At 37.9% G+C, this 21,770-nt stretch overlaps 1 protein-coding gene across 1 annotated transcript in view; it reads left to right on the top strand.

Moving 5' to 3' along the window:
- The window catches only part of Taf4b (TATA-box binding protein associated factor 4b), a 114,850-nt gene that overhangs the window by 21,003 nt on the left and 72,077 nt on the right, over positions 1-21,770 (top strand). Inside the window, exons 4-7 of the mRNA XM_021639921.2 lie at positions 3,876-4,037; positions 4,133-4,255; positions 6,799-6,888; positions 15,108-15,710. Of these exons, the coding sequence (XP_021495596.2) occupies positions 3,876-4,037; positions 4,133-4,255; positions 6,799-6,888; positions 15,108-15,710 (978 nt within the window). The remainder of the gene's footprint in view (positions 1-3,875; positions 4,038-4,132; positions 4,256-6,798; positions 6,889-15,107; positions 15,711-21,770) is intronic.

The following is a 21,770-nucleotide window of genomic DNA, read 5'->3' as shown; positions in this document are numbered from 1 at the left end:
AAACCGTAGGGTCCTACATTATGTGTTAGCAACTCTCCATCTTTTAGATGATGAGAATTAATCAGCTCTCTCAAGGTTCAGACTCGTTCTGCTGGCCTGTGGACATAGGCACCTGAAGTACCAGATGGCAGCTATAGTATCTGGTCTCTTAAGGGAATATGTCCCCCGTGAATAGAAATTGAAAACACAGATTCCCCCAGTGGTTATTGGAAATAAATAAGGGTCTACTCATACATCTGCTCCTAAGTTTCTTGTCCTGTGGGGACAAAGTACCATATAAAATGTTTTGACAGTGATTATACTGAGTCTTGGAGGATAGGATCCCATCCTTAATAAGAGTGTTGCCTCAGTTTATCTGTGCCTGCTGTAGTCTGATCTAATACTCTGCTATGGTGGCAGCTTCTAAGGAATGCTGTGTGTGAGCTGCTAGTGGATCCCATGGTCTGCAGAATAGTGTTATGTCTCCTTTTGTCATCTTCTTGGTGCTTACTTAAATAAAATACTGTACTGGTAGATCAGTCTCTTGGTGTTCTAAATTTTCTAGTCAGTCTTTTACATACATTCTTTTCTGCTAATTGGGGTCATAAGCAATAAGTCTGGCTTAAAAAATAGTGTTTTAAAAAATGATGGCTAGCCTTTATTCAGCACTTAATGCTCTTTACGCTTCATAGGTATTTTTCCTATCTTGTAATCCATCAATTACCTTGTTTCATCCTTGTTAATAAAAGTATTATTTCCATCTATATATGTGATAGTGAGTTAGTGAGGCTAAGAAACTGTTCTGATTTCTATGAATATGTGGAATCTAGTGGGGATTTTAGTCTCAGTTTGTTAACTTAAACTTTTTAAACTAGAGTACTGGTTAGGCCTGACTCTACATTCTTTCTACAAAGTGTCTATTTTCTTATTAATTGGTATCATTATTTGTTTAAAATGACTTGGGAAACATGTCTTATTGTTGTAAATATGACATAAAAACTACTTTGAAACCTTGTATTGTGTGTTAGTGCATGTTTAATGATGAAGATATAGTTAGGCCTGTTGTCATAAATGTCTAAATGATTTAATTTAAAATTAGTATTTCTAATTGAATATGAACTAGCATAATGCTCAGGCAGCTCCAGAAAAGACCTGCTTGACATGCAGCGTGGCCTGGCCAAGCGCCCACAACTGAGACCATATCAGCTGTAGCTAAGAGAGCTATATGTTCTCACAGACGCGTCTCACGTAGCGCAGCCCTTCTCTGCTGCTTCTAAGACACGCTTAATTGGCGCAGCTCAATTTTGCTGACGTTGGGAATGCCGCTGACTGGTCTAGAGAGTCCGAGGCTAAGGGAGGGTTATGACTGAGTTTAAGAAAGTTCATTCAGTAAACTGCAATGCAAACACCAGGGCGACTCCTTAAAGTCAGCATAGAAGTTACGTATATTTGGTGAAATTCAGATAGAAGCTGATTTTAGAAAGGATTATGAAAGACAGCTTTGTATTGGAGAATGTTATTTTTTCATCATTTTAACAAATAACTGAGATAAATCAACTTGAAAAGTTTATTTTGTCTCACAAGTTTTGTAGATTTTAGTCCATTACCTATTGGTTCTGTACAGTGGCACAGTACAAATCATATATATGATAGAGAAGGTAGTTTATTGGATAACAGGAAGCCAAAGACAGGAATAAGGGACTACCAGTAATAGCTCCCGCAATGGCACAGCTCTAATGACTGGGTTCCATTAACTTCCTTTTCCTCAATGTTCTATCATTGCATAGTAGTGCCATGGGGCTAGACCACAAGCTTTAGAATACAGGCCTTTGGAGATGATTCCAGATTCAAACTGGAACATGCTGAAAGAATAAAATATGGATAAGGAAGTAAGATGGTATGAGTACTTTTCTCATAGACAGCAGAACTCTTGGTGAGCTCACATTTCACTGGATACTGTTTGCTTCATACACAGTATTCGGTACTGTTCTGAGTAATCATTCCCACCAGGACTTGAAGACCATTGTAATCACTAGTTAAAATTACATACTACACTTTTCTAAGATCATATGGCTACGTATAAAATGGGTTTTCTGAAGTTTTATAATTATTATTAATTTTGAAATAAGGTCTCATGTAATTCAGGCTTACCTTAAACTTAGTATGTAGCTGAGGTTGACCTTAAACTAATGATTCTCTCATTTCTACCTCCAAGTGCTAGAATTCCAGATATGTGAAACATTTTTATCTCTGAAGGGGCTTCCTTACTGTTGTAAACATAAACTTTTAAGAGTCTTCAGAAGGGCTGGAAAGATGGCTTAGTGGTTAAGAGTATTGTTTGCTCTTCCAGATCAACTCCCAGCAAACACATGGCAGCTCACAACTGTCTGTAACTCCAAGACACCCTCACACAGACACACATGCAGGCTAAACACCAATGCACATAAAATAAAAATAAAAATAAATTATTTAAAAAAAAAAGTCTTCAGAAGAATTCAGAAGACATGTGATAGGACTTGTCTCTGGAAAATGTAAAAGGGTTCAGGTATGTGGATCCTTTGCCTGAATGTATGTGTTTGTGACAATTTTGAGCCACCTTGTAAGTTCTGGGAACTGAACCCCAGGTCCTCTGGAAGAACAGCAAGTGGTCCTACTCACTGAGCTTTATCTTCAGCCCTTAGTTTTACCTTCTTTTGCTCAGGATTTCATCATCAGTTCTAGTCATCATTCATCAGCATTTTAAATTTACTAACCATTTACTGAACATTTTATCTGATATATGTACCAGTTTCTCTGAAGGGAAAATTTGTGTGTCCATTCACCTGTATTTACTTGTAAAGAAAAAAACTTCTCTTGAAGGAGAATGCAAGCATCTCAGTTAAAGTTATGTTTTAATGTTTAGTCTTTTCAGTGCATACTACTCATCCTACCCCATTTTACTTATACTATAACTTTTACTATATTTGTTGCTTTATCTGTGGTTTTCTAATTTCGTACCAGTGCTTATAGTTTTGTGTTAAGCTTTCTGTCCTGCAGGTGGTGCTAGAGTCACACTACCTCATTCTGTTACATACAGAAATTAATGAAATTCCTTTTAGTGTGGAAATGAAACATCTCTCTCATAATGCTATTATACTTATTCTAATGGAATATATAAGGTTAGTGTAGCTGAGTATATAAAAATTAGTTGATAACTGTTTTAGACTTAAAGAATGGGAAAGTTTATAAATGAAGACTTGCTATTACAAATATATTTTTAAACATATCTCTCTCTCTCTGTGATCTTGTATACTCACTTATGTATATATGTGTTAATTGCTCTTTACCATACTATTTTAGAAAGGGTTTCTCACTAAACCTGTTGCTTGCTATTTGGCCTGAGTGGCTGTGCAGTGAGGGATGCTTCACCCTGAGATTTACCTATCTCCACCCCACAACCTCTGGGATTACTGGAGTGCACTATACCACCATGCTCAGCTTTTGTGTGGGTGCTAATGATCATAACTTAATACCTTATGTTTATACTCCACCGTCTTCCCAGCTCCATTAACAGCATATTTTTATTAATATTTAAAGACTTTTTTGTGTGATACTTTTTCACAGACTAACCTAGGGACAGTAAATTACATTCCTACTTTTGTTTTTGCAGATGCGAATCAGTATTGGAAGATTAAGTAACTTGCTGGTAATTAATACTGTATAGTAGATAACAGTGAGGAGTAAAATGGTGAAATGCAGATCTACTCTACTCCAGAGTTCTGATAAGTTGCCTTAGATTATTAACCAACCACTTGAAAGCAGACATGTCAAAATTCATTTGTAGCCTTTTCTATGCAAAGCAAAGAAATCACTAAGGTGTCAAAGCAATACATATTTAACCTTCAGTTTAATTTCAGTGTGTGGCTGTACCAAGCAATGTTGTCACGGTTACTCCTGCCAAGCCGGTAAATGCTGTATCTGTCCTGAAGCCATCAAGTTTGGGAATATTATCAACTCCCTTAAATGACTCCAATCTCAAAGCAGAGACCCCAGTAGCTGCACAGACTAGTCTTTCTCCGGTAAACTTTTACTTTATCTTACATTTAATTCCTTGCTATGATCCAATGCCTCTTTACTAACATTTGTGATTTTTTTTTTTTTTTTTTAATATCAGGCAGTGCTAGAAAATGTGAGAAAATGTAAAAACTTCCTTTCAATGTTAATAAAACTAGCATGTAGTGGATCACAGTCTCCAGAAATGGGGAAGAATGTGAAGAAGCTGGTGGAACAACTTTTGGTAAGTTAGTTTTGTATAATTTTGCTAACTTTTTTTTTTAGAATCCAGAAGACATGTTTCAAATCGGAAATGGTGATGTTTTAATGAGATTTGTTTAAGTATATTTGTTAAAACTTTTTGCTTTATTAAAACTACATATAGAAAAGTAAATCTTATATCTAAGATAAACATGATATTTTGAGTAGTTATTTTTATGTCACTCTTTTCTATGTATATCTTATGGACAGATAGCAATAATTATAAACTCATTAAATAATCCCGTTTAGTTTAAGATCTATTTATCGCAGACCAGCAAACAGAAGATATCAAATATTTTGCTAGAGGATACCTTAATAGTCTTAAAAATCAAACCCACTGAAGGTAATTTTATTTTTTGTGCTCTTGGAATTAAAACTACATACTAAAAAACTGTTCAACTAAGAATAACAAAGTCATTGTATATTAACATATATAATATTTAAAAAAACTACAACTTCCCAAATAATGAAACTGAGTGGGAAGTGATTTTGCATTTTGTAAACTTGATACTGCACTTAGTAGAAAGTGGCTAGATATTTTTCCTTTATTCTATTTTGTAATGGGTTGTTAGAGAATTTCTGTCCTCCTACAGAGAAGAAGAATTTTGGTAGCTTTCTCCAGATCCTTGTGGATATTCTTTACTAGTTTATTTTTATACTGTGAATGAATCTCTTTTACTGATGTATAATTTTTGTAATAGCGTGTGTTGTTTAAAACAAAATGCTTATTGTTTGTAGATCTTCTAAAAGTTTTCAGATATTTAATGTTTTAAGGTAATATGATTCCTAATTTCACTCACCCTTTTCATATGTTTATCTGTATATAGCTATAAAGCTATATCTCTAGCTACCTTTCTCCCTACATCTTGTGTGTTGGGGGACTGTGGTGCGTATAAGTGTATACATGCCATACACTGATGGCAGAGGATGCATCAAAGATCGTTTTGTATCACTCTGCTTCATTTGTTTGAGGCAGGGTCTCTCATTGAACCTGGAATTTGTGTTTTTTGGCTAGACTGGCAGCCAGCATGCCCTAGTTAGGAATCCTGTTTCTGCTTTGGTAGCATTGGGGTTACAGGTGTTTGGGAGATTATACCTGATTGTTAAATTGATGTAGAGATCCAAACTCAAGTCTTTGTTACACAGCAAGCTTTTAACCATAGCCACCTCTCCAGTCCCCTCGGCAATCTTTCAGAAAAGCTTTAAATTCTAGGAAGCTACCAATTTCGGAGAAAAGAGTTATAAAATTTCCAGAATTGTTATTTAAGTTGAGAATTTCTGGGTTTTGTTGTTTTGAGACAAGGTTTCTCAGTATAGCCCTGGCTGTCTTGGAACTTACTCTGTAGACCAGGCTGATCTCAAATACAGAGATCCACCTGCCTCTGCCTCCTAAGTTCTGACACTAAAGGTAAGCACCACCACATCCCAGTGAGAATTTCAGTTTTTATCATTGGCAACGAATATTATGTTTTTGAGAAAAATGTCTACCAAATATCCTAGTATGAATGAAGGAAAGAAAGAAAGACAGGTAAACAAGCATAAAAATATACCGCTGGTTTTGCTAATATTTCACTCAGAGCACTTTTCCTCTACTATTTCCTTGTTTCTTAAGTAGAAATGGTTTATTATGTTGGTATATAATACTAAAAATATTTTGTAGTGAGATATTCTGATTTGTTAGAATTGGTTTTCCCTTTCCCTTTTAAAAATACTTTTATGTATATATGTATATATATATATGTATATATATATATATGTTTGTGTACTACAGAAGGCATCTGTTCCCCTGAGACTGGAGTGACAGATAGTTGTGAGCTGCCATGTGGGTGCTGGGTTCCTTTGGAGGAGCAGCCAGTACTCTTTAATTGCTTAGCCATCTCTTCAGCCCCTCTTTAATCAATCAATCAATCAATCAATCAATTAATTAATTATTTTTATGTGCATTGGTGTTTTGTCTGCATGTAAGAGGGTTGGGTCCCCTGGAACAGGAGTTATAAACAGTTGTGTGCTGCCATGTGGGTGCTGGGAATTGAACCTGGGTCCTTTGCAAGAGCAGACAGTGCTCTTAACTGCCGAGCCATCTCTCTAGCCTCCCTCTTATCGTTTTAATCGCAAGTGCACAACAGTACACTGAGGAGTGGCTCTGTCTTTCATTTACTTCTTCGCAGTAGTTTTGTGTTGACATTTACACTGTTAGTGTAAATCTCAACAGAGTGGTCTTCCCCACCCCCTGCAAGATACCTGAAATGTATAGAGTAGAAATAATAGTTAAGCATTCATTGTTTCTTTGGAACTATTATAAATTTGCAATAACAGTTAAAAAGTTAAATCTTAGGTTCACTAAGGTAATTTAAAAGTTGAAGAAAAAACAGTTTTGCAATCAGCTCTTCTTTCACTTTGCATATTGGAATCTTCATAAAGAGAATAGTGTCTTCACTGTATTCTCTGATTGGACATGTCTAGTTCAGTTTTGTTTCTTAAAGTATTTATAGATCTAAAAATATCTTTTTTTTTCTCATTCTTTAGGATGCAGAAATTGAAGCAGAAGAATTTACTAGGAAATTATATATTGAACTCAAGTCTGCACCTCAGCCGCACCTTGTCCCTTTTCTTAAGGTAGTGATGGATTTCTTTTTTTTTTTATTTTTTAAAATTTATTTTATGTACATTGGTGTTTTGACTGCATGTACATCTATGTGAGGGTGTCCTGTTCCCTTAGAACAGGAGTGCAGACAGTTATGAGCTACCATGTGGGTGCTGGGAATTTTGAACCCTGGAAGAGCAGCCAGTGTTCTTAACTGTTGATATATCTTTCCAACCCCAGTAGTGATGTATTTCTCTGGAGAAATTGTTTGGGTTAAATTACCTTAATTTCAAACCTGAATGTTTGAATGGAAATCAGTGTGAAGAAACTAATGCTGAGAGAAACCTTAGCACTTTTGTAAAGTATAGGACACCATTCATAGTATTGATTGGAACAGTTTAGAAAAATAGGCATAATAATAACTTTAAAACAGTTTATTTGCATTTAGTTATTTTGGTGGGAGTTTATAACCCATGTATGGAGGTCAGGGGACAACTTGTAGGAGTAGGTTTTCTTCTTCCCCAAGAAGGTTCATGGTATAGAACTCTGGTTGCCAAGTTTGGTGGCAAAAATGTTTACCCACTGAGCCATCCCACTGGTTCCCCAAGAAAAATATCTTTTTCATGAATGTAACTTAGTATTGTGATGACTTAGTATCGTGTAATGTTTGTATTGGAATATATTCAAAGATTTTTGTTTTAGTTTGTGTAGTGTGTGTCTGTGGTGTGTGCGCATGTGCGCGCACGCTTATTGAAGAGGTTGAAGTTGGGCATCTCCCTAAATTGCTCTCCACTTTATATAATAGAGGCTTTGTCTCTCACAAAACACAGTTCATAGATTTGTCTAATTTAGCTAGCCTGCTTGCTTCAGGAATTACTTGTCTCTGTGTCCCAAGTGCTAGGATTTCGGGGTATTTACATGGGTGTTGGGGATTCAAACTCAGGTTCTTAAGTGCTTTTAAATTCTGAGCCATCTCCTCTTTTTTGTTTTTTGTTTTTTAAAGACAGCATTTTATGACGTAACTGAGGAGTACCTTGAATTTCTCATCCTCCTGCTTCCACCTCCCAAGGGCTGGCATTATAAATGCAAGCTGCCAGTGCCTTACTCAGAGACAGCGGGTAGGGAGGGTTGAATCAGAATGAGGTCTTGGTGATCCATGTTAAAATAAACCAAACATGGTTTATTAGTGCCAAATTTAATGTGTTTATGATTTAGTTAATTTACTAGTGTCAAATGAAGTGTGATTTTAATTTTTAATAATTTATAATGTTGACTTTCCTCTTCTGAGTTATTGAAGTAAATAAATTTTTTATGAAGAACTGTATCTTTGATAACAAGAATTTATTTTGACAGTAAAAAAAGCATTTAGATTTTCAGAATTTAAAAAGGAATTAAACTGAAATTATAATGTCATTAAAGACTCAGGACTGTAGTGAGTTAAAAGTTCGCTTTATAAATATTGAATTAATAGAAGGAGGAGTTAGTTGCCTTTTAAGAATGTTGGGGTAATGATCCAGGAGAGATAATAGACAGTTCATTGGAGACAGTTACTGTGCTTTATGAAGGATGAGCGGGAAGGGGGTGGGAGTACCCTGTTTTCATAAGGATGTTTAAACAGTGGGTACTCTTTCTGAGTAAGTGACCGGATTGATGTGGTAAGTACAAATTGTGGTAAGAAGGACCAAAGAAACTGAGAAAGTATTAGCCAGAGACTTGGCCTTAGGGTAGGAAAAATTGAAAGATTAGCGCAGTACCTAGTATTACATTTTTAAGGCATAAATAAAATGAGATTTGGTCTTTGCATATCCTAGAGCCATAGCTAGGATTAGATAGGTTTAGAATGTGAGGTTCTGTTTGTGAAATGACCCATGGCCATGATCTGGATGCCCTGGCCTACTTACTGAGATAGTAGAGGCATTACCTTCAAGGCCCCTTCATTGCTAAGGTGTTTTAGTTGCAGGTGGTATTCATAGTAGCAATGTTCTCCTTAGTCCATTGATGCTTTGCTCCTATTGGATGCACTATGAGGGAAGTTGATAATGTCTGCTGTTTGACAGATGATTTTAGTCAGCTTTTCATTGTAATAATAACTATTCGAGCTGATAAACTTAAAGAGAAAGGCATATTTTGGCTCACAGATTTTATAGTTTCCAGTTTGTGATTGGCTTGCCTATGGCATTAGCTGTATGCTAACATATCATGGTGGCAGCATGTGATAAAATTAAACTGCTTACCACATATCCTGGGAATGAAAGAGATAGAAAAGATACAGTCTTATAAATAGCCTGCCCCCAGTGTTCTTAATATGAGGTCTCACATTAGTATTTTTCCATAGTTCCACCCTGGGAACCAGTTATGTAATTAACAGGCCTTTGAGAGATACTGAAGATCTGTCTAAACCACAGAAGATGTCCGTTGTTTGCACTTGATTGCCATGTAACCTTTTGAGAATATATACCAGATAGTATTTATTTTCTATTTTAGAGAGAACAAGAACCATTTAAATTGCCTTTGGTTTTTTTTCCCATGATTTTTTTGTTTTTATTTTATGAGTATTTTTCTGCATCTATGTGAATGCATGACTTGTGTGTCTAGTGTCCCAGTAGGTCAGAGGTGTTCAATTCTCTGTAATTGGAGTTGTGGATAATTGTGAGTTGCCATGTGAATGCTGGGAAGCAAACCTGGGTGGCTTATAAGAGCAGTAAATGCTTTTACCAGTGAACAGTTGTTGCAGCCCTTTCTCTTTTTGCAGAGGCCCATTTTCTGTGTAAACGTGCATTTGAGTGTACGCCGTGTACGGGTGCTCTCAGAGGCCGGAAGAGGGCTTCTCACACCTCAGCTAGGGTTACTGGTGTTTTTGAGCCACCCAGTGGATGCTAAGAACTGAACTGGGGTCCTCTGGAAAAGTAGTAAAAATTCTTAACTGTTGAGTCATTTCTTTAGCAGCTTTTGTTGTTGTTGTTGTTGTTTATTTTTTGTTTTGTTTTGGATGGTTTTTGTTTTTTTTTTGAGACAGGGTTTCTCTGTGTAGCTCCAGCTGTCTTGAAACTCACTCTGTAGACCAGGCTGACCTCAAACTTAGAGATCCGCCTGCCCTGGCCTCCCAAGTGTTGGAATTAAAGGCAAGGGCCACCACTGCCTAGCCAGCTTTTTCTTTTTTAAAAATGCTTTCATTAGCATATATTAGTTATATGTAGCAACAGGTTTCATTCTATTTTTAAACATGTATATGTGTATTTTGGGCATATCTAGCCCCCATTATTATTTCTTTTCTTCTCTCATTACCGATGATGTCCTTCATCCCAACTTTTCTATTTCATGCGTTTTGCTTACTAGTTTGATTTGCTTGGTTTTTGATGACCAAGTGAGTTTCATTAGAGTGGCTTACAAGAATAAGAGTTAAGGATGGTTTATTTAAATGAAAGTGGTACACACCTTTAGTCCCAACATTTAGGAGGTAGAGGCAGGTGGATTTCTTGAGACGGAGGTTAGCCTGGTCTACATAGTGAGACCCTGTCTCTCAGGAGAAAGGAAGGAAGGAAGGAAGGAAGGAAGGAAGGAAGGAAGGAAGGAAGGAAGGGAGAGAAAGAAAGAAAGAAAGAAAGAAAAGAAAGAAAAGGAAGGAAGAGATAGAGAGAAAGAAAGAAAGAGGGAGGGAGGGAGGGAAGGAAGGAAGGTGTGCCTTACAGGTGGCCACACTGAAGAAAACATTTTTCCCTCCTCCATTAACCATTAAATACTCAGAAATCCCCAGGAAGTAGTGAGATTCGGGTTCCCTCCACCCTCCACTACAGAATGTTGAAGGAACAAATTTTGTGCCTATTATTTTCTTAAAATGTTCTTTATGTTTTGAGAATTTCGTAAATGCACACTATATATTTGATCATATTCAGCCCCAAACCGTGACTCTCCCTATCCAGTCCCTATTTCCCATGTACTCCAAACTTCATGGTCTCTTTACTTCCCTTCTCTTCCCTTTTCTTTAAAATAACAAACAAACAAACAAAAAACCCAATTACTTCATTTTGTGCTAACCATATGGTCTCATGGGTATAAGATCTTTTGCAGTGAGGTCAACCTACAAAGGGCCACACTCTCCAAGAAACTATCAGCTGTCAATAGTTCGTGGTTGGGGTTTGTGAGTTCTTCCAAACACCGTGATGGGATGTTGACAGCTTTGATTTTGTGCAGGTCTTATGTAGGTGACTATAGCTTTTTGCTCTGAGCTCATAAGTAAAGTAGTCCTGTCATTCCTGTCACATTTAGAAGACTATTTACTTCTGTGCAGTCCTCCTGACCTGGTTCTTGGAATTCTTTCTTCTCATTCTTCTGAGATGGTTCCTAAGGCTCATGGGGAAAGTGTTAATGTTATTTTTATAAAACTGTGTGTATGTTTTTTCTCTTAGTTCCTCTCTTAATGCAGCTTTCAAACAAATAATTGGAACTCTGTTATATTATTTTAACAAGCTTTGCAGCACATTCCTGAACAGTATTAAGTATTCTTAACTTTCTAAGCTAATTTGGCTTACTCTCTGTGTACATCCCAGAGATACTTGTGATTTGTAGCTTTCATTGTTCTAGCTCCTTTTCCTAATGTCTCTTGGACCTCTTCTGTGGCTGATTCCCCTGGCTGAATCCCTTACTTTTTCCTCTAACTCCTCCCCTGGCAGAAGTCCAGCTCTATTTTCTCCCCTGCTTGGAGGCTGGCTATTAGCTGCTTTATTGGCATACCAGGGGACAATTGGGGAACAGAAGTTATACAACATTGAGATAAAAGATTCTCAGAACAAAGATTGTAACCAGATATTGGTGGTATAAAAATCAATGTTTAAATTCACAATTACTGGGGGAGATAGAAAGAACTGAAGGGGACAGGAACTCCACAAGGAGAGCAACAGAACCAAAAAATCTGGGCACAGGGGTCTTTTGTGAAACTGATACTCCAAACAAGGATCATTCATGGAGATAACCTATAACCCCGGCATAGATGTAGCCCATGGCAGCTCAGTGTCCAAGTGAGTACCCTAATAAGGGGAATAGGGACTATCTCTGACATGAACCCAGTGGCTAGCTCTTTGATCACCTTCCCCTGAGCAGAGAGCAGCCTTACTTGTCCACAGAGGAAGAAAATGAAGCCAGTCCTGATGTGACCTGATAAACTAGGGTCAGATGGAAGGGGAGGAGGACCTCCTCTATCATTGGACTGGAGAAGGGGCATAGGAGAAGAGGGAGGAAGGGTAGGAATGGGAGGGGTTGTGGGAGGGGGCTACAGCTGAGATACAAAGTGAATAAACTAATTAATAAAAATAAAATAATAAAATAAATAAAAATGAAAAGTCACACACACACAAAATTCACAATTACCTTATGCCTACAGTAATAGGTGTTATATAGATGTCCCATTTGTGGCTGAGCATTTCATAGATTATTTATTCCTTTCACGTTGAACAGTTTTGAGTTTCTGTGTTAACTGCCACCCGTTGCTCAAAGAAATGTCTCTGATGAGGTCTGAGAACTGCATTAATCTGGTTTAGAGATTAAAATTTAGAGAACAGTTTGATACTGTGTTTGTTTAGCAGAATAATAGCAGTAGGGTAACTACTAGGATGTATGAGCTACCCTAAACATTGGTTCCTGGACAGGTTTAAAGTACCAGGCATATGTTATTCCTCTAATGTCCTGTAATGTGCCAGTATTGCACCCATGATTCTATTTTTGCCAAGCAAGTTGTTAGTATAATTTAGAGGATTCTCTCGTTAAGACCTTTAATGGCTTACATCCAGGAGCCTGCATAATACCTTCTAGTACTGTGAAAGCTATCCAGTAGGAAGTTAGCTTCCGGATTGGTACCAACTCGGTGTCTCCATGTCCTTTAGCCAAAGTTGTGTGTTGTCTTCCAGAATAGGGTCTCACCAAATAAAAACAGTCCGTATTGTTTAATTGGGTCTCTGAACCCTTGTCTAATAAGTTGAAAAGATCTGAAATTCAGTACTAGGCTTTTTATTTGACCTCCTGTAGCTTCTTGGAGGCATATCATCCTCTGTGTAGGGTAGCTTGAAAAAACTATTTTATTGTATATATTCATACATGTGCATATGAAATGAGTAGAATAGTATCGTTTCTATATGCCTTTAAAAATATCCTTAGTGTTCATTTTCCCTCTCTCTACTCTAGCCTCTCATCTTTTCCCCCACTAAATCCTCTGCCTATTTTTTCCTTTCATGCAGATCTTTTGAAGATCTCCCTTTCCTCTGGTGCTTTAATATTCTTTTCCCAACTTATGTGATATTTCTATGATATTCAACAGTTGCTCATCCTTAGCACTTTGACCAATTATTAGTCTCTACAGTTATTCGTCACCATTGTAGAAAGATGCTTCTTTGATCCAAAGCTAATAGCAACACTAATCTAGGGACACAAACATAGTTATTTAGAAAGCAGTTTGATGGGTATATAATGCTCATTTAACAAAAGAATAGCAGTAATATTGTCACTAAAGCCTATTACTTTCTAATCCCAGAGATTCTGAACAGGTTTATAGTAGCAGGATCTCAAATCCAGCCAGAAAGCCATTGATCACCTCAATTGCTGCTGTTGCACTAGTGGATGTATCTTGCCTGGCTAGTTGGTCTTAGTACATGCAGAGTCCTGCAGCTGAATAGTACATTTGAGAACTCTGAGGTTTACCAGCAGGGAGGAACTTCTAGTTTCAACTTGGTTTTTCTTTGTTTTGTGATCCTAGCATATGGCCTCCTCAGCAATAGGGTCTTTTATTTAGGTCTAGTGAGCAACTAACGCTGGTGGTGATTGCCTATATTGTTTTGGGGCCTTGGGACTCTGACCAACAACTTGAAGCAGTAGCCTACACCTGGCAATAAAAAGTTCATTTAACAACCTCCATTCTAACTCGTACTGTTTTTTCATCATTACAGTAGCAGGATCTCAAGTTTGGATCACCAAACATTGAATTTGCTTGTTTTTTTCCTTGTTAGTTTTATTTGACTCTCCCCGCTTCCTTGATATGTTTGTTCCCCTTCTTGCTTAAACCTTTCTACCACTAAGATTACCCCCTTTGTATGATGTGTGCTAGAACTTGATTAGTACTAGCACGGTTGCTCCTCCTCCCATAAAGATTATTATTGGGAATTGAATCTAAGGCTTTGAACTCTAGTATGCTACCTAAATTCACTAACTTTTATTTATTTATTTATTTTTAAGTAATCTCATGTATCTCAGAATGGCTTCAAACCAGGTAGCCAAAGATGAACTTGAACTCATGATAGAAATGTGTACTGCCATGCCCAGATTAAATTCAATACTTCATTTCAATCAAACTTGTTTAGAATTTAGGCTGGCACTTGTCATATCGCACTCCCTGTAAGTTACCACATATTACAATGAAGAATTTGTGTGTTGTATCCCTTCCTTCCTTCCTTCCTTCCTTCCTTCCTTCCTTCCTTCCTTCCTTCCTTCCTTCCTTTCTCACTCTTCTCTCTTTCCTCTCTTTCTTATCTTTCTGTCTCCCCTCCCCTCCCCTCCCCTCCCCTCCCTCTCTGTGTAGCCCTGGCTGTCCTGGAATTACTCTGTAGAGCAGACTGGTCTCGAACTCAAGAGTCCCCTGCCTCTGCCTCTTGAGGGCTAGAATTAAAGCTGTATACCACCACAGCCTGGCTTTCTAAAGATCTGTGAATCTTCTTTAAAAGATTGATATCTCCTGACATGCTTCATAGAGATGATAGATTTGGCATTTTATCTTAATCCTGGTCATAATTAAGAAATAGTTAAATATACATTTATATTGTCTGTTTAACTCTCATTACTTTAACATTTGTTTCCAATTAGGTTTTCTTGAGACCTTACTTTAACATTTTCAGTTGAAACATTAGATTATTTTTTATTTTGTATTAGTTTTACTGTAATATAAAAACTTTACATCCAATGTTTGAAAACTTTTTAACAAAATGACGTAGATTCTTCTGTGTTATAAATAATCTTCTATACTAAAGTAATAATAATAATCTTATGGGCTTGGATGAGTAGAGAGTAGTATGCTACAGTGTTTTATTTTATCAAGTTGATCATTGACATATGCAAAATAAATTTAATATTTGTTCTTTATTGTATCTGGATATAATAAGGAAAAATGATACCAGTTTTTCTTGGCTTGATTATTTAACTTTGTTATTCAATACAAATTTTGTTTTACTTTTAGCTTTTTCAGTTACCTGTGTCTTCCTCTATGTTTTTTTAGAAGAGTGTGGCTGCCTTAAGACAACTTCTTCCTAACTCCCAGAGCTTCATTGAGAACTGTGTTCAGGAAATTTCTGGTGAGGTAGTCATTGCCTCCTGTACCACGACAACGACAACTTCTCCTGTGGTGACAAGTACAGTTTCCCCAGTCCTTGTCTCTGGAGCAACAGCACCCAGAACTCTGTCTGTTCAACAGACTCTGAGTCCACTTGCTGTTCGAGGAGGAGCAAACACTGGAGTTGTGACACTACATTCTGTGGCCCCAGCCGCTGCAACAGGAGATACAACAGCTCCAACTGTTTTGCTTCAGACTTCAAAACCACTTACAACATCAGTACCAAATACAGTCACAGGAGTCTCCCTTCAGCCTGAGAAGCCAGTTGTGACTGGGGCAGCAGTAACACTGACCCTTCCACCAGTAACTTTTGGAGAAGCATCAGCTGCACCTCTTTGTCTTCCGTCTGTGAAACCTGCCAATACCTCTGCTGGGATCAAACCTGTTAAACCCGTCATTGGCACTCCAGTCCAGATCAAACTTGCACAGCCAAGTTCTCTCCTTCCACAATCAGCTGGCATTCCACAGGCAGTCAAAGTCAAGCCACTAGTGAGTACCATTTCATTTCTTCCTCAGTTACTTACACACACACAAATTTAGACATTCAGGAAATTGGCAGAACTTTGTAGACTTCCAAATTTGTCTATTGAAAATCTTTTAGCTTCAGTTGTTCAAATTCCCTCTGTAGTTGCATAGACAAACTCACACATAGATTTTGCTGAACATTTGAGAGTTATGGAGGTTGTGACTGTGTACTTCAAATTTTTATGTATGTTTGTCTCTCTCCTTCTTCCTGTCCCCTCTTCCTGCCTTCTTTTCTTCCTCTTTTCCTTTCTTTCTTTTCAGTGCTAAAGATTACACTAGACTGCCTTAAGCATTCTAGGTAAACATTCCACCACTGAGCTATATCACTGGCCCTTTAAAAACATTTTAAAGTTTGAGACTAAATTTTTCAGGTTGGCCATAATTTGCAATCTTGGGAGTACATGATGGTGCCCTCATCTGCGACTATGTGCATCTCCAATGAGAAGGATGACTTTTAAATTAACATAGCCAAACCTGCTGTCACACGAGACATTGATACATTTAGTAATTGTCCCAATATTAATCTTTTTAAAAAAATAATTATTTTTTAACATTTATTTGTTTTGTTTCATGTGTATGAGTATTTGCCTGCATGCATATATGCATAGAATTCACATAGATCCTCTTCTTTCTGATTCCTAAGTGTCGGGATGACATTATTGTAATGATTTAAGTGCCTAGTCTAGTTATTTGGTAGGCTATCTCTGTTTTGTTTTATTGTTTCAATATTACATTTATACTAAAAAGTTTTGGAAGCTTATTACATAGGTGATTATTATGATCTTTTTTAAGTACTGAAGATTGAAGCTAGGGCCTTGTACATTCTGGGCAAGTGTTCTATTACTGAGCTATAACCCCAGCCTTTTGTAGCACTTTCTTTGTCTCTCTGTCTGTCTTTATCTCTTTGTCTCTTTCTCTCTCTGTTTGCATGTGTATGAAGCCAGAGGTTGACAGTGAGGTTTCTTCTGGATTGCTGTCCGCCTTTTTTTTTTTTTTTTTTTTTTAAGATTTATTTATTTTTATTTGTGTGTGTGTGTGTGTGTGTGTGAGAGAGAGAGAGAGAGAGAGAGTGGGGGTAGAGAATGTATGCTGTTTTCTGGTACCTGAAGTGGCCAGAAGTGGGAATTGGAATTGTATGAAGTTCTGAGCCTCCCAGTGTGGAAATGAATTTTATGTTCTCTGGAAGAGCAGTAAATAGGCATAGCAGGAGGCCAAGGCCAGATTAAAGGGCAATCTACGTGTTAAGTAGTGAGGTAACAGTCACTTAGAGAGCTCTTGTCTTCTTACCCCTTAACACTCTTGGTTTGAATTTCAAATGGAGCAATGTACAGGTTGTGGCAGGATTTCATTTGGTACCTGAACTTAAACCAAGATATGAGATATTTTACTTCTCCCCCCAAGACAGGGTTTCACTGTGTAGCTCTGGCTGTCCTGGAACTATGTAGTAGTTGGCCTCAAACTTACAGAACTCTACCTGCCTCTGCCTCCTGAGTGCTGGGAATAAAAATGTGTGTAACCACTCAGCATAAAACATTCTTTTTTTTTTTTTTCAATGCAGTTTATTCAGGAACCTTGAACAATCTTCTGACCCTGGGGAAAGCTAGCCCACAGCTTAAATAGCCTCTGGGTAGCCAACCCCAGCTTGCCACATGGGCAATGCAGATAGGTCCACATACACGGAAGCTAGCCAGATCCTCAGCCTTAGCCAAATATGGAGTTGTTTGTGACAGAGAGCACTCACCATCGGGAAGGTGGAAGGCGGAAACCAGCTCCATCTTTAAGTCGCGGCATTACACAGCTCTCTACAGTTCCCTCTTTTTCTTTTAGATGCATCAGGCAAGAGTAGAGGTCTGATCTCTGATATTAGAAATAAATTGGGACTTTGTACCAATGTTCATTTAGGTGTCATCCACCCAAAGAGCATCAGACCCATCCGATACCTTTTTCTCAGAGGCAGGACCTGGGGCATCAACCCGCATGCAATCAGACATGCTCTTCTCTGGTTCGAAAGCTGACCCTGAGTGCAGTGCTTAGCCTCGCATCCTGAGCGTAACATTTTAGCTCCCATGCTTGGGGAGACTGTCCTGCTTCAATGGCTGTAAAGGCCTGAGTGGTCATGGCTGCATTACGCTGTTGTGAGACTCTAATCTTGCATATACACCACAGGCAAACCAAGGAGACCAACACCAGAAGGCCTGCTAACGCTCCCATGCCCGCCCATTCCTTCAGATGATTCATGGCTGCAGCAATCCATGATGATAATCTTGTGGCTAGTCCTGCGTCCACTCTGGTAGAATTTACCGTGACCAATGGCTACTCTCAGCTGCTCCATCGTAGTATTGAATTCTCCAGTCCAATTACCTAAAATATAGCTAGACAATTGTTTAGACAGATTTGCAGCACGGGAAAAATTCTCATATTGTATGCTAGTGACACAAAGTCTAGCACACTTATTTTTTTTTTAAATTTTTCATCAATTACACTATTCATTCTGCATCCCCCCATAAGCCCCTCCCTCCTCCCCTCCCAATCCCACCCTCCCTCCTCCCTCTGCTTGCATGCCACTCCCCAAGTCCACTGATAGGGGAGGTTCTCCTCTCCTTTCTGATCTTAGTCCATCAGTTCACATCAAAAGTGGCTGCATTGTCATCTTCTGTGGCCTGGTAAGGCTGCTCCCCCCCAAGAGGGAGGTGATCAAAGAGCAGGCCAGTCAGATTATGTCAGAGGCAGTCCCTCTTCACATTACTGTGTAACTCACTTGGACACTGAACTGCCCTGGGCTACATCTGTGCAGGGGTTCTGGGTTATCTCCATGATTAGTCCTTGGTTGGAGTATGAGTTTCTGGGAAGTTCCCTGTGTTCAAATTTTCTTGTTCTGTTGCTCTCTTTGTGGAGACCCTGTCCTCTCCAGCTCTTACTATTTCCCAGTTTTTACATAAAATTCCATTCACTCTGCCCAGCAGTTGCCCATCAGGCTCAGCTTCTGCTTTGATAGTCTGCAGGGCAGAGGCTTTCAGAGGCCCTCTGTGGTAGGTTCCTAGTTTGTTTCCTGTTTTCTTCTGACTTTCAGAAGCCCTCTGTAGAAGGTTCCTAGGTTGTTTCCAGTTTTCTTCTTCTGATGTCCATCCTCTTTGCCTTTCAGGATGGAGATTGACCATTTTAGTTAGGGTCCTCTCTCTTGCTTAGTTTCTTTAGATGCACAGGTTTTAGTGGTTTTGTCCTGTGTTGTATGTCTATATGAGTGAGTATATACCATGTGTGTCTTTTTGCTTCTGGGACAACTCACTCAGGATGATCCTTTCCAGGTCCCACCATTTACCTGCAAATTTCATGATTTCCTTATTTTTCATTGCTGAGTAATATTCCAATGTATAGATGTACCACAATTTCTGCATCCATTCTTGAGTTGAGGGGCATCTGGGTTGTTTCCAGCTTCTGGCTATTACAAATAAAGCTGCTACAAACATGGTTGAGCCAATGTCCTTTTTGTGTACTTGAGCCTCTTTTGGATATATGCCCAGGAGTGGTATGGCTGGATCTTGAGGAAGCACTATTCCTAGTTGTCTGAGAAAGCGCCAAATTGATTTCCAGAGTGGTTGTACAAGTTTACATTCCCACCAGCAGTGGAGAAAGGTTCCCCTTTCTCCACAACCTCTCCATCATGTGTTGTCACTTGAGTTTTTGATCTTGGCCATTCTCATGGGTGTAAGGTGAAATCTCAGAGTTGTTTTGATTTGCATTTCCCTAATGGCTAATGAGGTTGAGCATTTCTTTAAGTGCTCTCTGCCATTCAATATTCCTCTGTCGAGAATTCTCTGTTTAGCTCTGTTCCCCATTTTTTAAGTGGATTACTTGGTTTGCTGCTTTTCAGCTTCTTTAGTTCTTAATATATACTAGATATGAGTCCTCTGTTAGATAAAGGGTTGGTGAAGATTCTTTCCCAATCTGTAGGCAGTTGCTTTGTTTTGATGACGGTGTCCTTTGCTTTGCAGAAGCTTTTCAGTTTCATGAGGTCCCATTTATAGCATAAAACATTCTTAAAACCAATGATTCTTCAATATTGTTCTGGGCAGTAAGATTGGGAACCAAAGAATTTGAGGGACTGCTTCAGGGAAAGGTCTCTGATTGGTAGAACTGAGAAGAATTAGAATTTTCTCCACTGGTTATTATTCTTAAAAGTCCATGAGCTGAAATCATGCATTGTCACTATATAGATTTCTAGAAAAAAACATATCATTAATCTGTTAGGAATTAAAAAAAGTTTATAAACTTAAAAATTAAGTTTATGATGAAGAAAAGGCAAAGAGAAAACTAAGAATCAAGACATATTAAGTTACCTATCTTGTGGTAGCCTGTTAGCTTATGCTTTTGGAAGAAACTTCCAGTTGTCTTGAGTATCCTGAAGCAGAAAGCTGGTGGTAATAATATCTTAACAGCATGTATCTTGTGTAAGTTTGATATATTATTCACTGGAAATCACTAGCATTGCAGAAAAAGTAAAACAAAGTCTAATGATAAACCTTAAGGTGATTTTGTTCTGTATTTAATATATATATATATATATATATATATATATATATATATATATATATATATAAAAAAATTCTGCTTTCATATGTTTTTTTTAGATGTCAAATTTGATTATCTTCTAGGACATGCTTTCAAAAACTGACTCTGAAAATTAGTATTTTAACGTCAATCTTAGAAATCTTTTGGTGCTAGTTTTTATAAAGACTTAATATCTTTATAAAAACTGAATTTACGTATGAATTTTCCTGAATTTACGTATGTGTACTATGTATGTGCCTGGTATCTGTGGAGATCAGAAGAGGGAGTTTTAGAATTAGAGTTACAGATGGTTGTGAGCCACCATGTGTGTGCTGTTAATAAAACCTGGGTTTTTTGTAAGAGTATCAAGTGCTCTTAACCATTGAGCCTCCTCTAAGCCTTAGAAAATTGAACTGATTTTAAAGCTGAAAAATAATCAAAGAATATCATTGAGTCTATTACAAACTACAACCCAGTTTAATTCTATGTTTAGATGAGGAGAAGATGCTTAGGAGTGCTAAAAAGAAGCATACAAGCAAACATTCGTTTTAGTTTATAAGAAATACCATGTATGCTCAAAAATCTATTACATTGGATCATATCTGTGGTCAAGCTACTCATTACGTCATTACAAAGAAGATACATATTATGAATATTCAGGTGACTTCCCTGATTAGTGTCAGGTGTAGAGTTTTTATAGCTTACTTTCTTTCCTTATTTTATTTTATGTATTTATCTTTTTGGTGATTGATGACTTTTTTTAATTCAGGGCAGGTCTTGCCCACGCACTGCCTTAAAAAGAAATTAAATCCCAGGATCATTAAAATCACCTAGACAAAGTTTGACAGAGTATGACACATACTCGATTGTTTATGATTTACTTTCATTTACTAAAATCAGAGAAAGACTACATCAGTCTTAGCATCTTTTATTTCAAGAGGAAATTAGAGCATAACTACCTCTGGAACAATGACTTGAGAAAACTTGGCTTTGAAGGAGTATGATTTCTCCCTAATCAGATCACATGTCTGCAAGGTACACCATGGGACTTAAATCAAAAACTCAAAAGCAGAGTGGCTGAAGAAGACTGTATTCTTTTCTTGCTTTACCGAAACTATATCAGTTTCTAGTTTTAGCATGTGTTCTGTGAACTCCTGGATGGCCTGTGATCACTGCTACATTTGCAAAAGTCCTGGGCCACCTTCTGGGCCTTCTGAATGGAACTCCATTCAGCCCCTCTCTCTTCAGACATTCTTCATCACATGCTTTAATGCCACTTCTTTCCAGCACAGACCTATTTTCCTTCTTTGTTCCTGTGCAGTGGCCAGCTTGTGAAACCTGCCAATCTGTTGTGTAGTCTAGCTTTAAGGAAGAGTGCATCTACTTACAATAGGCCCTTTCTGCCTCTGAAAGGCTCTGCCCTGCAGACTATCAAAGTAGATGCTGAGACTTATGGCCAACTGTTGGGCAGAGTGC

Source organism: Meriones unguiculatus, chromosome 2 (genome assembly GCF_030254825.1).
Source record: "Meriones unguiculatus strain TT.TT164.6M chromosome 2, Bangor_MerUng_6.1, whole genome shotgun sequence".
In the NCBI taxonomy this organism is placed as follows: Eukaryota; Metazoa; Chordata; class Mammalia; order Rodentia; family Muridae; genus Meriones; species Meriones unguiculatus.
The sequence above is the reverse complement of the archived record's forward strand: the minus strand, read 5'-3'. Positions and strand labels throughout refer to the sequence as shown.